General features: G+C 38.1%; 1 protein-coding gene across 1 annotated transcript in view; it reads right to left on the reverse strand.

Moving 5' to 3' along the window:
* Positions 1–19,129, reverse strand: part of myo3b (myosin IIIB) — a 619,900-nt gene that overhangs the window by 399,633 nt on the left and 201,138 nt on the right. The window contains 5 exon segments of the mRNA XM_051930711.1: positions 2,051–2,134; positions 3,618–3,722; positions 11,530–11,646; positions 11,738–11,831; positions 17,927–18,082. Of these exon segments, the coding sequence (XP_051786671.1) occupies positions 2,051–2,134; positions 3,618–3,722; positions 11,530–11,646; positions 11,738–11,831; positions 17,927–18,082 (556 nt within the window).

Raw genomic sequence — 19,129 nt, forward strand, 5'->3', positions numbered from 1 at the left:
TGTGGGATTAATAAAGTATCTATCTATCTATCTAAACTGCAGATCTGGGAAAGTATTGGAAGGAAAAAAAGACAGACCTCTAAAGACATGGCACAATATTCACAGCAGGTCTACAAAACACGAACATCAGATGAACTTGAAAATATGGCAGCAGACTGATATCACTGGTGATCACCAGCTGCCCAATGTGCCAAGCAGCACAGCTGGACCTAAATCTTAATAATAATTGGGCTCTGCATATTTTTTGCACTTGGTATGTACCAGAACTCTGATGTTTTACATTTTTCACTTCTTGTATTCTGATAATACTTTGCTCAAGAAGACCAATGAAAAGCAGATTGAAGTAATAAACTCAGGCGGTGATAAGGCCTTTAGAGTGAATTACAGCACGAGGGAACAGTTAGACTCAGCAAGGAGCTCTGGGTGGTAGAAAGAAGCTCTGACACAGAGGCAGCTGTTGGACATGACTCCAAGGTAAGAGAATAGGAAATGTATTCTGGAGCCAAGATGAGTGTGAGATCCAAAAGAAAGACGCTGACTAGATTGTGCGCTAGTGTTCATTATTTGGAAGGTAGCAGGAATCCATGTACCGATAACATATAAGCAGGAGGTAAGTAAACCAGTCTTTATGTGATCTGAATTTGATAAATTTCAAAATATTTTATGCTTTCTTCTTCTTCTGGCTGCTCCTGTTAGGGGTTGCCACAGCAGATCATCTTGTTCCATCTCTTCCTGTTTTCATCATCTTCCACTGTTACACCCATCACCTGCACGTCTTCTCTCACCACATCCATAAACCTTCTCTTGGCCTTCCTCTTTTCCTCTTCCCTGGCAGCTCCATCCTTAACATCCTTCTCCCAATATACCCCTCATCTCTCCTCTGCACATGTCCAAACCAACACAATCTCGCCTCTCTGACTTTGTGTCCCAGGCATCCAACCTGAGCTGACCCTCTAATGTCCTCATTTCTAATTGTGTCCATCCTCGTCACATCCTTTATTTTATGCTTTACAGTACAGTTTAAGGTGATTGTCAAATTGTGACATCAGTGCCATGGCATTTTATACTATTACTTAGATAATGAGCTTTGACAGCTATATAAATAAAATGCATCATTACTATAATTATTATTATTATCATCATTGGTGGTGGTGGTGGTGTTGAGGCTGTAGTTATTATTATTATGTGTTTTGAAAGGAGGCAAAATGAAAATCACACAAGAACAACCTGACATGGAACTCATAAAAAGACTAATTATACGAAAGTGATGGACCTAGTATCCCAACAAGAAGAAAATGAAGGCAAAAGAGTTTACAAACAGATACAAACATTGGCTGGTTCACTGATACAGAACAGAAATCTGGAGTTTCTTCTGTGCTTCAGAGCTCATTTCACAGGAACAAAACTGGTCAATGCATTCGCACTGCAAACCAGCTAAGGACATGAATGTCCCTGACCCCATAATCATAACAACAGTCACAATGACATCACTAGAGGACTATCTTAGACAAGAAACAGCTATTCTGACTATGAGAAATGTAAAGAAATTGACCAACAAAAACTACAATAGCACTATTTGGAGGAGAATGATGAAACACCAACTCTCCAAATGGGAAAAATGAAGAATGAAAAAGTTAATTGCCATTAAAATTGCCAATACAAAAGGCAGACTTTCACAGAAAACCTCATTTCTCTAATTTAGATTCTCACTGCACCCTTGAATCTTCCTTTAAGCTAGAGCTCCAGAGAATCAGACTTCTTTGTTCCCAAGGGGCTCGTGATTGCAATCCTTGGTCCCCACAGATATCCAAATACTGTACAGCCCTTACAGACCCGGTGGCTTTGTCTTTGTCTCTTTTAACTGAATTCTGTTTCACAACTGTGAGTTCATTTCAAGTTATCTTTTGAAGTACCTCAATAATAAATGGAAATAATAAATGAAAAGTAGGTCTATTGGTAGTTTTTCTGTACAAAAGGTTGCTATTCTTGTTCTGTGTGACACATCTTGGCTTTCCCAAAAATACTGAATAGTGACAAATAAATGCAATACCTTTCCAAGGAAGGTTAAATGTTGAACGATTAAATGAGCACTTTCTGTTTTTCCAGCACCACTTTCACCACTGATGATGATGCACTAGGAGAGAAAAAATATGAATTCAGAAAAAGAAATGTTAATACTGACATACATTTTCTGTCCTTTTATCATTTCTCATAGATGAAAAAAGGGTGTCAGGACTGTAATAGTTCTATATTCTTATCTTGATCATTATAACATATGAAAGTGGAGTAAAAATCAGACAAAATAGTCTGGTGTTATCTCTGAATACAGAAAACATAAGTATATACATGCATTTGAATTATTATTATTTTTTTTATTAATTTTATTGTAATCATTCATACAAATCAATCACTTTTTACAAATAATAAAATTGAAGAAAAAAAACAAAAAAACAAGTCGTTTGAATTATAATAGGAGCTGCATTACCAAGTCAAGTTGGGGAGCATGCACTGGTACAGTGCGTTGCCGCACCCACTACACGATGAAACAACTCAGGATCCCGGTTGGTAACCCCCCAGGCAGACACGCGGTCCAGTCCCACCCTCCGGAAATGACCCTCTATCTATTTACCTGGGCAACCCCTTGGTCTGGTCCAGCCACTCGGGCCCCCAACAATGAGGATCTTACGAGCCGGATCACCCTCGGGGAAACGAGCCATAGTGCCATAACTGACGCTCCCTCAAAATGCAGATCATGTGGCTCATTCGGGACTCCATATGAGCAAACACTCATTCGACACAAAGTCAGACCAACGGTACCCAAGGATTTTCCGGAGAGACCAGTCTTCGTCTCAGGTCACTGGATAGCGTCCATGTCTCACAACCATATAGCAAGACAGGAAGCACCAGGACTCTAAAGACTTGGACCTTCGTCCTTTTGCAATTTGAATTTTGCTTCTTTGAATATCCTTCTGGCTTAGTAAAATTTGTACAGTTCCTGAAGTTTTGGTTAATTCTTAATAACTGTTTTTGCTCATGGTTAAATTATAAAAGTATTCTTACTTCTATTATTAATACATTTATTTTGTGGCATTTTTGGTTATAGGAGACTTTTTCCCAGTTTTGACTTCCCTCTCTGGGTTAAAACATAAAAAAAGGTATAATAGTATAATTGTTTTTTGTGCTTAAGTAAATTGCATTTATAAATCAAGCTGTGTATAAAAAAATGTTAATTACTAGCACAAAGTACAATTGATTAATGTAATTATTCCGTTCTTGATACAGCACCTTCCATAGGAGCCAATATGTCAGAGCAATTATTAATAATAATTAAAACATGATGAATCTCTTTGCAAAATTAATTTTATCATTATGGAACTTGAACTCTAATTCTCAGACAGACAGCAAAGCAGGAATCTTTCTCGTTAAAAGAAGTTGCAGCATGTCCGCTGCCTTTTCGAAACACTATCTGACCTTACGAAAATACTGGAATGTAGGGGTGGGCATTTTCCTTAGAAACAGATTACAGTTGAAAAGCAAAATTTCTTGTAGTAATACCAAATGCCAGCACCTAACTAACGTCTTTGCCTGCTACCTGTCATTCTATTCAGAGCGAGTACCTGGTCTTTGCTAAAGGTAACCATTCCTTGGTAGGCAGCATCAGCAGTCGCAAAGATGTGTGGCGGATTGGATGATCTCCTTACTCCATGGTACAATGTTGAAAACTGGAAAAAGAATAGAGAACTAAGCAATATGGTAGGAATGCAGGAGTACAGAGCAAATAAATGATTTCTGCCAAAATAAAAAGTTTATTTTCTGTAACATATAAAGAGGGAGTAAAAATCAAAATAAGTAAGTCTGGCAGTGGTGGTAAATTATTATCAGACATTAATATTCACTTAGCAGATTTGGCCCAAAAAGTTTTATAATAAACTGTAATAATGTTGTACTTCTGATTGTCTCATTTCTTATTCTGTACTTTTTATTAACTCCACACATCCAGCTCAACATTCTCATTTCTACCACATCAAACATCTTCTCCTGGGCCACCTTTACTGCCCAGGTCTCAGCTCCATATGTCATTGCTGCTCTTAAACACAGTCTTAAAAACCTCAGCATGCCTAGATATGTTTTCTAAACTACTCATTTTTCTACATAATCTTGCTCCACTTGCGTCAGCAAGATAAATAATTATATACTTATACCATCTGAAAATTGCATTCACAGCCACATTTCCAGTATTCAGTATCATCATCACTCATTAACCTTTCTACACTAACAGCATTGTTGACGACTCCAGACATGTGGAAATCTCAGGAAGCAAAATCTCTGCTTCAGGGAGAGTATCGAAACACAGTCCAGCTGACTTTTGCAATACCTCCTATGTTTAAAGTGCAAGTTACTGCAGGGTTTACATTTCAGGGGCCAGATTTGCATCCGACAAGAAATTAAATGTTTTGCAGTACCGCAGTAGCAATTAATCACAAAATAACTTACAAAATATTTTCTGCTAATTTTGACTTGCTAATGTTATGTATCGTCTTGAACATGGTGCAATCTATATATGAAATCTATACATCTAATCTATAGATAGATAGATAGATAGATAGATAGATAGATAGATAGATAGATAGATAGATAGATAGATAGATAGATAGATAGATAGATAGATAGATAGATAGATAGATAGATAGATACTTTATTAATCAGTGTATATATAAAGTGTATAATATATACACTTATAGATTATGCTGAGATATGCTGAGGTATACACTGATTATTTAGATTTCAACCTGTCTTAGATGAGTTGCACAACTAGAAGGTAAGTACAGTGATCCCTCGCTATATCGCGCTTCATCTTTCGCGGCTTCACTCCATCGCAGATTTTAAATGTAAGCATATGTGAATATATATCGCGGATTTTTCACTGCTTCGCGGATGTCTGCGGTCTACAGTACGTGTGCTTCCTCAGTTGATTTGCCCATTTGAATTGAAACAAGGGACGCATTTGAATTGAAACAAGGGACGCTATTGGTGGATGGCTGAGAAGCTACCCAATCAGAGCATGCGGTTAAGTTCCTGTGTGCTGCTGATTGGCTCAGCGACGGAGTGCTGCATTAACCAGGAAGTACTAATCTCACTCATTCAGAATTAACGTGCACAAGCGCGCAACAGAAGATGCAAATGATTGCAGAAAAGGTAAAAGTTTTGGATATGTTGAAGGAAGGAAACAGCTACACCGCTGCAGGACACCATTACAGCATAAATGAGTCCACGATTCTTTTTATTTAAAAAGGAGGAAAAGCATATAAGATCTACGGTCGCAGTGTCTTTTAACCAGGGCGCAAAATGAGTTGCAAGTGGACGTTGTAAGGCAGTAGTCTGGATGGAACCTGCTTTAGGGATTTGGATTGAAGAGTGCTGGAAGAAGAACAACGGCGGTGCTACACTGTCGCCTGAAGAGGCTCCTTTAGAAGAGCTGTAACGCTATCCTTTGTTGTGCAGTAAAATTAAACTCATCGTTATCGGACAAGTCGTCGTGTCATTGTTGGTGAGTAACCATAATTAATTATTTACGTACAATACTTATTACATGTACATAGTTTAGTATCACTGTACACACATTTTATTGTATAAAATTTTTCTTGCATTGTACGTATTTATTGATGGTGGCCTGTCTGTCGTAATGGCTGTAACATATGTGATATCGGAGACGCTCAATATCTTTAAAATAATATTTAGGTTGTACTGTATGTAAACTGTGTTTACATACATAATTTCAACGAATCTTACCTAATATCTAATAGAATACAAAGGGTTTATGCTGTATAATTGTGCGTGAAATGTTTATAATAGTGTGGGAGAGTTTATAAGGGCTTAAAATATATAAAAATAACCACATGAACATATGGTTTCTACTTCACGGATTTTCTTATTTCGCGGGTGGCTCTGGAACGCAACCCCCGCGATGGAGGAGGGATTACTGTAATCCAATAAAAACAAGGTGGAGGTTAAAAGACACCACAGGAATGGCTTATGGACAACTCTGGAAATATCCTTGTGTTGTCCAGCCAGAGTCCTGATTTGAACCCAATCAAACATCTCTGGACAGATCTGAAAATAGCTGAGCAACCTGACGGAGCTTGAGAGAATCTGCAGAGAAGAATGACAGAAAATCCACAGGTGATACAGGTGTGTGAAGCTGGTCACATCACATCCAAGAAGACTCCAGGCTAGAATCGTTCCCAAAGGGACTTGCTCTAAGTATTGTGTAAAAGCTCTGACTACTTGTGTCAAAGTTATATTTCAGTTTATTTTTTAGAAATTTGCAAACATTTGTAACATCCTGTTTTTGCTTTGTCATTCTGTGTAATTAGGTGTTGCCTGACGTGGGGAAAAACTCAAATGATTTTAGTATAAGGCTGGAACGTAAAAACATATGAAAAAAGTGAAGGGATCTGAATATTTTCTGAATAAAACTTAAATCCATGAGACTGCTTCAGTGGGTCAAGGTCTGCTACATCATGTATGGCGGTATACTCGGAATTCGAGATCAGCAGGGGCTTTATGTCATTTTATTTTAAAAAGACTTTTGACAAATTGACTTACTTGTGGACAGGCGCTACACACACCATAAAGCAAAAAGGCTCCCAGGTCAGCCTACACCACCGATACACAAAAGAGCACCGAGTGAGCCATTTAACAAACCTGCTCTCGCCACCATTGTAAAAATCTACTCTATATATTTAAAATTCTAAGCCTAAAAGTGTAACAATTTTGTGCAACGATTTTATGTGATGTTTTATGTCACGCCTTAAATCTGGCTTATTTTAAAACCTACATATATATGTTTAGTATCATTCTTTTCAGAATTTATAGAACTTGTGATGTTCTATAATGTGATGTTTTTGGTTTTTTTTTATAGTTTTGTTCTTCTTGTATTAGGAATTTGTTAGTTTTCGCATACCCCTTGGGGTCAAAGCGCAGGGTCAGCCATTGTACAGCACCCCTGGAGCAATTACAGGTTAAGGGCCTTGCTCAAGGGCCCAGCAGAGCAGGATCTCTTTTTGGCAGTGACGGGGATTCAAACTGGCAACCTTCTGGATACCAGCACAGATCCTTACCCTCAGATTTCAGATTTTTATTCCGTTTTTTAAATTCTAAACTAAAATATCAAGAAAGTTGTGGTTTTTAAGAATGTCAGATAAAAAATGAATGGATCATTTATTTAGTGTCTTATAAATACTCATCATGAACAGTGGACCTCAGTTTAATGGGAATACTCCAATCGGTAAGAGTAAATATTTCATTCTCATTTCATGATTTTTACTCCGTTAAATAATAATTAATTTTTCTTTTACATATTTATAGAATTTCGGGATTTTGACTCCAATAAATAATATTTTTTCTTTTGTACATTATAGATTTTACTAATATTCTGGCCGAAACTAGGGGTTGGGCATCGAAGGCGCCAGGGGGGCTTGCCCCCCAAGTATGAATATAATTGTAATTCTGTGATTTAAGTAGTTTTGGATACAAGTACCAGCTAAATGTTAAAATAAAAAAGGCTGCTGTTTAATGCACTTTTATGTGAAATGACACATAAAAGCACCACAAAAATCCATAAAGCTGAACATCATATTGCATGCACCCTTGATATCAGGTATACTGTACTGCCTTTGCGGCTAATAAGTTTCATTATGATTTGTGCAAAGAATCAAATATTTCATGCAGTTCCTTAAAATATGAAAAACAGAAAGTGCTTTGCATCTTTTATGGTGAACATTTTAAAAAGACTTTCAGAGTAAGTGAACTTGGGAATACAGAGATGGTATACGGATCAGCAGCACAGATCCCATATTTTTGTATTTTTTCCTTACTTAAAGCATAGCTTCACAGTATGTCTGAAACAACTGGTAAACGCTTTGTGGAGATTTTTAAATTTTACAGTAACAACTAGCACATAATATTTAAAGCAATCAGTAAACATTTTAGACATTTCATTTTACACTGTTTATAATCATAAATCCCTTTACTCAGGCTGTATGTTACGTAATGCTTTTCACTGAGTGTGCTCGCACTGAGCACTTTACACAATGATTCTTAATCATATACAGGACTGCACAGAGGCAGCCATACTGAACAGTAGTCACAGTGCTGCACAAATTTCATTCTGCTTTACTGATATGAGTCTTTTCTTAAACTGCTAATAAAGATATACTATATATTATCAATCTTTAAACAGCATTTTAATATGAAGTATACCACTGTACAGCTCATTACACAGGTAGTCAAACTTTATTTTACATACTGCATACTTTTTAAATAATCAATCAACTTTTACTCATAGACCCTTTACTGTGATTTATAGCGTATAAAACTTTGTGCAATCAATACTTGTATGCACATAGCGTGTGTCATCAAGTTATTTACACACATAATCAAGTTTTATTTAAAATTTACACACTTAACAGGCATCACTAACATTTGACATTTTACACCAAAAATATTTATGTATGCCTTTGATAACACATAAACTTACAAACGGCTGTAGAAAATGAATAGGTTTTATTTTATATTGGGCCATAAATAAAGCATGCGGGTACAAACCATTTAACATAATCTATTCTTCATTTTATATTGACACTTTTAAAATGATTATTATATCAAAGTACTTTTCAACCACTACTTAACTCAGTGACTTGTGAAATGCATGTATAATGAGCACTATGCCATGAGATTTCTCAAATAAAAATTCAAATACTTTAGTTTACAAGCTTCATTTTATAGCACTGCCTTTTGTACTGCATATTATTGCAAATCTCTTTCCACATTTATTCAAGCTTTATTTTAGTGCCTATCATTGTGCAAATGAGTGCAAAACGCTTTATATATCCACCTTAATAAAAAGATAAGTTTGTGTGTCTGTCCTGATGCAATGTCATGGTTATTCCAACAAACAGAGCATCACAAACTTTTATAGGAATAAAATGCATTGCATTTGCCATTCCAATAAATGGCATATCACAAATATTAACACTACTTCTAAAAATCCCATACCAAATGGCATATAACAGAGACTTATACATTGCATGGTACATTGCGAACGTTAATGCTGACATTACTTAGGCTTCAGCCCGTCTTAGATGAGTAGCACAGCCAGTACATATACATTTCCTTTCACAGTAAGCTCTTAGAAAAATCACCTTCATATTATAACTTTCTTAGCTGAGTACTACAGTATATTAACATTTTTTAAGGAAAGAATTGTGAATAAACTGCTTGAATACAACTTCTCAGACAAAAGTAACAACTGATAGATAGATAGATAGATAGATAGATAGATAGATAGATAGATAGATAGATAGATAGATAGATAGATAGATAGATAGATAGATAGATAGATAGATAGATAGATAGATAGATAGATAGATAGATAGATAGATAGATATTTGGACAGAGACAACTTTTTTCTAATTTTGGTTCTGTACATTACCACAATGAATTTTAAATGAAACAACTCCGATGCAGTTGAAGTGCAGACTTTCAGCTTTAATTCAGTGGGGTGAACAAAACGATTGCATAAAAATGTGAGGCAAATAAAGCATTTTTTGAACACAATCCCTTCATTTCAGGGGCTCAAAAGTAATTGGACAATTGACTCAAAGGCTATTTCATGAGCAGGTCTGGTCAAGTCCGTCGTTAGGTCATTATCAATTAAACAGATAAAAGGCCTGGAGTTGATTTGAGGTGTGGTGCTTGCATGTGGAACATTTTATTGTGAACAGACAACATGCGGTCAAAGGAGCTCTCCATGCAGGTGAAAGAAGCCATCATTAAGCTGCAAAAACAGAAAAAACCCATCTGAGAAATTGCTACAATATTACGAGTGTCAAAATCTACAGTTTGGTACAACCTGAGAAAGAAAGCAAGCACTGGTGAACTCAGCAACGCAAAAAGACCTGGACATCCACGGAAGACAACAGTGGTGGATGATCTCAGAATCATTTCCATGGTAAAGAGAAACCCCTTCACAACAGCCAACCAAGTGAACAACACTCTCCAGGGGGTCGGCGTATCGATATCCAAGTCTACCATAAAGAGAAGATGGCATGAAAGTAAATGCAGAGGGTGCACTGCAAGGTGCAAGCCACTCATAAGCCTCAAGAATAGAAAGGCTAGATTGGACTTTGCTAAAGAACATGATGTGACACAGGAAAGAAGCAGCCAAATGAATTCTGAGGTGTTCAGAGACATACTGTCTGCTCAAATCCAGCTAATGCAGTCAAATTGATTGGGTGGCGTTTCATGATACAGATGGACAATGACCTAAAACATACAGCCAAAGCAACCCAGGAGTTTATTAAAGCAAAGAAGTGGAAAATTCTTAAAATGGCCAAGTCAGTCACCTGATCTTAACCCAACTGAGCAGGCATTTCACTTGTTGAAGACTAAACTTCAGACAGAAAGGCCCACAAACAAACAGCAACTGAAAGCCGCTGCAGTAAAGGCCTGGCAGAGCATTAAAAAGGAGGAAACCCAACATCTGGTGATGTCCAGGAGTTCAAGACTTCAGGCTGTCATTGCCAGCAAAGGGTTTTCAACCAAGTATTAGAAATGAACATTTTATTTCCAGTTATTTCATTTGTCCAATTACTTTTGAGCCCCTGAAATGAAGGGATTGTGTTAAAAAAATGCTTTAGTTGCCTCACATTTTTATGCAATCGTTTTGTTCACTCCACTGAATTAAAGCTGAAAGTCTGCACTTCAACTGCATCGGAGTTGTCTCATTTAAAATTCATTGTGGTAAAGTACAGAACCAAAATTAGAAAAAAGTTGTCTCTGTCCAAATATTTATGGACCTAACTGTAGGTGAAGAGAGAGGTGGTGACGGCCAAAGAAATGTATGATGAGTTACATGAGAAGTTGGACACTAAGGTGGGAGAAAAGGACCTGTACCAATTGGCTAGACAGAGGGACAGAGCTGGGAAAGATGTGCAGCAGGTTAGGGTGATAAAGGATAAAGATGGAAACATAATCACAAGAGAGGAGAGTGTGTTGAGCAGATGGAAAGAGTACTTTGAGAGGCTGATGAATGAAGAAAACGAGAGAGAGAAGGGTGGATGATGTGGAGATAGTGAATCAGGAAGTGCAATGGATTAGCAAGGACGAAGTAAGGACAGCTATGAAGAGAATAGATAGATATGAAATGCAGAGAGAGAGAGAGAGAGAGAGAGAGAGAGAGAGACAGACAGACAGACAGACAGACAGACAGACAGACAGACACTTTATTAATCCCAAGGGGAAATTCACATACTCCAGCAGCAGCAGCATACTGATACAAAAAAAAATATTAAATTACAGAGTAATAAAAATGTAGGTAAAAATAGATAATAACTTTGAATAATGTTAACGTTTACCCCCCACGTAATAGAGTAAGAATGGAATAGAGTAAGATGAAATTTTAAAATGAGCCAACTTGACAAAACAGCATTAAGGCTCATGCTAAATGAATATTTATGAAGGTACTACCTGGGGAGAGTAGATGTTGAGATTCTGGAAAGGGTTCAAGGCAATGAGAATATCTCCTACATATGTGTAGATCTGAATATCAGCATACCTCTTCTGCAAATGGGCAATAATAGATTCCTTCACAAAATCAGAAAAGAAAAAAAAATACAGTCAACTATAACTGAAAATGTTTCAAACACCATTACTTCAATACAATTTGAAGAGTTACCTCATCTAAAACTTCAAGGTTGACCAGGTCATCATCCGGGCAACTTTCCACCATATGTTCTTTGGGAGTTTTCCTGCTGTTGATTTGCTCGTGTCTACAGGCGATAAGGAAAGTGCAGTTAAATGTCTGCTGTTACCATATGCTGCTTTGCTTGCCTTCAATGGCAGGCTTTACTCCGCGTTTACAAATGAATGTACTTGAGAACACCTCCCAGGTGGGTTATTGATCAGCCGGGGGTCCAGATTTACTGTGATGAACATTTAATTTTGTCTCCAATTGACCTTTCACTCTCCAGAAGGGAAGCAAATGCCAGAGGGTCAGCTACTTCATTGTGCAGTCCTGTCAAACGCCTAGCCTCAAGGGGTCAATGCTGAATTAAAGGATATTATTGAACTTCTTTTGTTGTTGGTTTCTGCAGGTCTGCTCTATAGGCAGCAAAACCTTTAGGTCTAATACAATGATCTGCTGAACAACAAAACTCAAATTTCCAGGGACCCAGAGATTTTAATTACCATTTGCAGAGTGAAAAACAGGAACACGCATTAAAAAGCACAACCTAGTCCCTAGAGTTTCTTTCAGTCTGTGATTTAAAGTCACTCTGCAAGAGCCGTAGCTGACTGTATCACTTCTAATAAATATCCAGCAGCTACTTCCTAATCCAAGCAATGGAAAGCAATTAAAGCAGACATTTCTTCATTCAGTGACCCTTACATTAAATAACTTCAGCTACAGTGCAGGTTCCTGGCACAATACATCCAAATATCCTTTCTCCAAGATAATAACACTTGTTCTGACAACAAAAAACTTATTAGTTTTGCAAACTGTGGTGCTTCAGGGGTTAGCCCTTAGTGCCCTCCAATACATTGTAAATTATGCTTCCCTCTTTCTTGTTCCATTCATTCACTTCAACACAACATAACCTCTATAGCCCACCCGCTGAAAAACTAAAAGTAGAGTTCAATCCAATAGCCCACCATTCAGAAATTCCAACCTGTTAGAGTCATTGAGATGCACGTCTGGAATCAGTGGCCTGTTATTCTTCCATAATACATTTTTCCACAAGATGGTGACGGGACTCAGGAAAGATTTTGGTCGGTTTTGTAGCATGGTAGGTGTTGCACACCCTTCTGCCTGACTGACGTAACTGGCCACTTCAGACTCATCAGGGGATCTAATTCACTTTGGCAGGGGATGAGAGGCATGAATCTCTTCATCGTGCAGCCTTTTTAATGAGATTACAGTCTACATCTGAGTTCAGGCCTAACAGGATATTGTACATATCCTTCAGAGCATGCCGACCTATAGCACACATACTAAAATGTGAGAAACAGGTAAACTAAATCCAGAGATCTGCAAGTGCTGAACTTAGAAAGGAAACAAGCATGTGGTCTAGTTATCACATATTTGTGCATAATCAGAAACATACAGGAATTCACATGAACCAATTCATACTTATTGTGACCAAACCTCACACACCACTATACAAACACAAGTCCCGTGTTCAAATAAATAATTTATTAACAATAATAGCTTAACAAGGTTTCTTCCCACACACACACACACACAATTTCACTTTGCTTCTCTTTTGTCTGTTCTTCACACTTCCAGGTAAGCTTTGTCCTCTTTCACCCAACTCCAACTCTCCTGGATGAAGTTAATTATCTTGGGCCTGGGTGTTCTTCCAGTGCCAAAGCATAGCCCAATGGAAATACTTCTGGGTCAATTGGAATTCTCAAAAACCAAGGACCACAGCTCCTAATAGCACCTCTTGTGTTAGCCAGGCACCCCAACAGGGCTGCTCTATGGCACTACAACTCCCAGCATGCTCTGTGGGTATCAACTGGTGTATCGGACTCCAGGGTTGCTGCCACCTACCAGTTTGGGAAAGCATGTGTCTTGAACAGTTCAGCTCCCTGTCCTTCCTTCCTTCCTTCCTTCAAGTTGGCCTCTAACCAGGTAATGTTCTTCCATCTCTTCCTGCCGGGGTGCCAGCACACTCACTCTTCAGAGGGCCTACTATGCTTATATCCTTTTGTAGGCGGAGAACCTCCTGACCCTATTCATGCCTATTTGCTACCTGGGCGTCCAGGCCAGATACGGGAAAGGACTCCACTGATATCCATTACATTAAAAATAAACTGAGGCCCATAAAGATTGGTATAATCAGAGGTAGGCCCAGTGGCAAAGACACATACTGTACATACATTAACACATGCAAGCACAGGCCTGTATGGATTGAGAGAGAAATGGTTATGCATATTCTATAGATACATGGATCTATGTACACAGGGACATATACTACGTGGCAAAAAATATGTGGACACCCCTCCCAAATATTGAATTCAGATGATTCAACCTCAACTGCTGACAACAAATGCATCAAATCAAGCACACAGCCACACAATCTCCATTGAAACTCACTGGGAGTAGAATGGGCCAAACTAAAGAGATCAGTGACTTTAAATGTGGCACTGTCATAGGATGCCACCTATGCCACAAGTCAGTATGTAAAGTTTCTGCTCTTCTCCCAGTCAAGTCTGACGGATATAATTGTGAAATAGGAGTGTCAAGCCACAAAATGGTAGGTCATGCAAACTCACAGAACGGGGCTATTGAATGCTGAAGTACAGCATGGGTAAAAATTGCCATTCTTCAGGTGCATTACTCACAAGAGAGTTCCAATTTGTCACTGGAAGCAACATTAACACAAAAACTGAGTGTTGGGAGCTTCATAAAATGGATTTCCATGGCTGAGCACCTGAATTCAAGCCTAAGATCACTATGCACAATGAGAAGGATGGGCTGAAGTGGTGTGCTGCACACTGCCATTAGAGCAGTGGAAAGGAGATCTCTGGTGGGATGAACCACACTTCACTATTTGGCACTCTGATGGACAAATCTCGGATAGGTGGATGGCAGGAGAATGCTACTGTCACAAACTGCATAGTACCCACTGTAATGTTTGGTGGAGAATGGATAATGGTCTGGTGCTGTTTTTCTGGGTTTGGGCCAAGGCCCATTGTTCCAATGAGGGGTACTGTTAATGTTACAGCATACATTTCTCTATTATAATAAAAAAATTCCGGGACGAGACAAGACTTTTTAGCCTGGGACAAGATATGACTTTTTCAGAGAGATACTTTCAAGTTCTGCAAGACGAGACTTTGTGCTAAGAGATTTAACCATGCCCAAGGCCGGAAATAAAAGACAAAGAGTGGATAACAAAGTAGAATGTCGTAAAGAATTAAAAAACGTTGGTGCCATACACATGCAGAGCAGGTTAGAGATAATGGAAGTACTAAAATTCAAAAGTCTCAAAAAAAATGATAAATTTCGCATTAACTCAAACAAACAGAAATTACTAGGTGAAACAACGGAACAGCGAAAAGAGATTGAATATATTGTTTAGATTTAAATTTTATCTAATTCGTGTTGCCATCAGGGAAAAGTAGCGTTTCTTCCCAATGAAGAGGCGTATCCACGAGAATTAAAAGATTTGTTGTTTGGTGAAAGTGAAATCCACATACTGTACATGAGCGAAAGAGACACAAAGTGGCTGGTGAGTAGTGCAGGCCTTTGGGGAGGGGGGGTTGGCAGTTGAAGCGAGCAGGGGTCGAAGCCCCCTAGTTTTACATACATTTTAGATAATTGTGTCCTGTTTTGTGACGACACTAGTTTGCTGAAGACCCTTTTCTGTTCCAGCATACCTGTGCCCCTGTGCACAAAGCCAGGCCCATACAAATGTGATGGAACTTGAGTGGACAACACAGAGCCCTGACCTCAATCCTACTTTCACCTTTCTGATGAATCAGAACACCAATTGTAAGACAGGTCCTGTTTTCCAGCATTAGTGCCTGAACTTGCAAATGCTCTTTTGACTAAATGGGCACAAACTTCCACAGACACTCCAAAATCTTGTAGAAAGAAGAGTGAAGGCTGTTATACCGCAAAGGGTTAGGCCACTCCATATTAATGTCCACAGTTTTGGAATGAGATGTCCAAGAAGCTCATATAGGTGTGATGGTCAGGCATCCACAAATCATATGGACATTCACCACGACACACGTGCCTGAAACAATGTATACATATTCATTTTCTGTGCAGATATTTACACTCTTGGATACGCTCATGCACACTTACATATACTGTATAAGCAGACCACCATCTTCACTTGCTATCCATGTGTAAACATATTTAAAGACGCATAGTTCATACTCATGAATATATTTTTGGGCACAGACATATATTTACACACTTGCACATATAGTACATGGACACAAAATCATGAAAATAATTACAAAAGCACTCAGACTCACAAACATACATTCAATCAGACAGAAATATAGACATACCAAAAACCATATGTAAGACTTAACCAATTACATATGCTCTCATAGGCCCAGTGTATGGCTATACAGTATATGCAACATACTTTTCTCTCAAATTTACAGTACAGTATACTAACATATAGAGAATAACACTCCAAACCTAACAAAATGTTTGTTTATCTATCTACATTCATGTACTGTACTCCACATAGCTGTTATGGTGTTGCCAGGGTTTCCTTTCCGGGCTTTAGTTTCTTTTCTATCTGTTTGTGTATTTTGTTGCTTATTAATTCTCTTGTGGTGTATGAAATAAATATGCTTTTTTTTCTTTTTGCTTGTATTTAATATTTTATTGTTTGTTAATCACTTTGCATTCTATTTTTTATTCTTTTAAAAGTCCTTATGTTGTATGCACTGAGCCCAAGGGGGTAGGGCCCCCTGAAAGTGCAATGTGCTACACATGGCCTAAAGGAACATCAATTATAAACACAAGATGGGAGACCCTGTCATACAGGAAGCAACATCTGAAAAGGACTTAGAGGTTTATGGTGACACAGCATTTTAATCAACTAAGCAATGTACAGAAGAAATTAAAAAGGAAAACGAAATGTTAGGTTATATCATAAAAACAGTTGAATTTAAGATAAGGGATGTTATGCTCAGACTATATAATGCACTAGTAAGACCACATCTGGAGTATTGTGTGCAGTTCTGGTCACCACAGAACAAGAAAGACATAGCAGTACTTGAAGCAGTGCAGAGGAGAGCAACCAAGTGCATCATGGGACTTAAGGACACATCCTGCTGTGACCGACTCAGGGAATTAAACCAATTTAGTATGAGCAGAGGAGATGGCATGGAGACCTAATCCAGGTATTTAAAATTCTCAAAGGAACTGATAAAGTAGATCCAGCATTATTGTTTCAGCTTAAGGATGAATCCTTGACAACCTTTAAGAAAAATTTGGATGAGACATTGGGACAGCTTATGAGCTAAACAAACAGGCTTGATGGATGGAATATGTCCCCTCTCATCTGTCCAATTTCTTATGTTCGTATGAAAAGACAGCTGCTGGACCATTCCTGGCCTATATAAAGTGCTGAAATGCCTCTGCCGATTGCTGAGGTATTAGCTCTTGTGTTGTCTGGTTCTCCTCCTTGTATTTTGACTTTTGGGTTTTTGCAAGTTATAGCTCTCTCTGTGATTGTTTGGTTTTTGGTATCTGAACTGTGGATTCTACTTTCAGATTTGGTTGTTTTTTCGAGAAGCTTTCTGCATTTTGTTTTTTCCTTAATCTTTTGTAAATAACATTTACTGTTGTTAATAAGTGATACATGCTGTAAACTATTCACACATGTTCAAAGCATATCAAACAGTGCCGTAAAGTGTAAGGTGGAGTACGCTTCTTATACTAGATTTATGGAAGTTCTGCGTATGATCAATTTGGTAGTGATATGCCATCCAGTATAGCGGCTACTGCACTGTAACGTCACACTGGCCTTGCAAAGCGACTTAGGGAGCTGAAGAAAAAAAAAAGTTTGCCTAAGCTGGCCACACCACCTATTTTCACAGAAATATTTGGGTAACAAGGCCATCTGCAAAAAACGCAAATTCACAGTGAAAAACATTTCAATGGCTGACACTGATTACACTCCTCCTTAGTTAGTAGAAAACTTTGGAGCGTCTCCTACTAAAAATACAACAGTCCTATCCAAGGTGAGGTCACTGAACATAATTAATCCTAAATTTACCAAACTGTATCTTGTTCTATATGAAGGTCAGTGTCCTCTGCCACTTTTAGCAAACGGTCACCTAACATCCAGAGTCATACACAATGTGACCAGATACTATGGAAACTTACTTAGCTCTGCCTGTGCAGCCCGACTCCTGCTGCTCCCGGATGTGCTGTGCCAGCTGAGCTTGAAGAGTCATAACTTTACTGTGTGCCTGTTTAATAAAGGGGTGCTCCAAAAGATGGGTGACTGATGGCCGTTTCTCAAAGTCCTTGATTAAACACCTGAAAAGCCAAGTGAAAAAATGAAAGCGGCATTCAATATTCAAGACCACACAGTAGGCAGCAGTGACAGATGTGAGAAAAGACAACTTCACCCCCAGAAAGTCATTGATGTGATCAATAACCAAAAAAAGAAAAACATTAGCTAATTAAATTATGATGTACTTTATGACCAGGATAATAATAATAATTCTTTGTATTTATATAGTGCTTTTCTCATTACTCAAAGTGCTCAGCAATTGCAGGTTAAGGGCATTGCTCAAGGGCCCAACAGAGCAGAGTTCCTATTGGCATTTACGGGATTCGAACCGGCAACCTTCCGATTGCCAGTGCAGATCCCTAGCCTCAGAGCCACCACTCCGCCTACCAAACAGACACTTGACAAATATCTGCACTGTATTTTTGAACTGTTAAATCAAAAAAATATATATTTTCATATGATGATATCACCCATTAACTCTGTAAGGTAACACCTCTCAAGTAATTCTGAATTTATACATCGACTTAATGCTAAACTGCTCAAAAGCATAAAATGTTAGCAACCATCGTCCTAGTCGTGCATTAAACACATAATATTATACTTTAAAATCATAACTATTAATAAACAAATAAAGAATAACATGACATACAAGTGTGTATTCTAGCATCTTCTGTAGAATAGAAAACATTACCATTTCTCACATAAAAGCATCTCCAGAAGTAATACTGAAATGATTTACAAAACTAAACACGTTGCATTTGATTTATTTTCCATCTCTACCTTAAAAATATTATTTTGGTGTCTTTGCTGCTGCTGCTTCTGCAATTCATGACCCTTCCACCAAGCAGAGTTTCTGACAAGCAACTTACACATACCTGTGTCTTGACTTATCAACCGCACTTTACAGTGTGCCTCATCTCACGTCTAATATTTGGGATTGACGTCTTTATGACACAACAGTCAAACTTTTATTTACAGCAGACACACAGCTGTATTTATTAATAGCACCTGATGACCCCGACTCTCTTGGTTCACTACCTAATGTCTTACTTGTGTTTCTGAATGGATGA

This window comes from Erpetoichthys calabaricus, chromosome 8 (assembly GCF_900747795.2).
Source record: "Erpetoichthys calabaricus chromosome 8, fErpCal1.3, whole genome shotgun sequence".
NCBI lineage: Eukaryota > Metazoa > Chordata > Cladistia > Polypteriformes > Polypteridae > Erpetoichthys > Erpetoichthys calabaricus.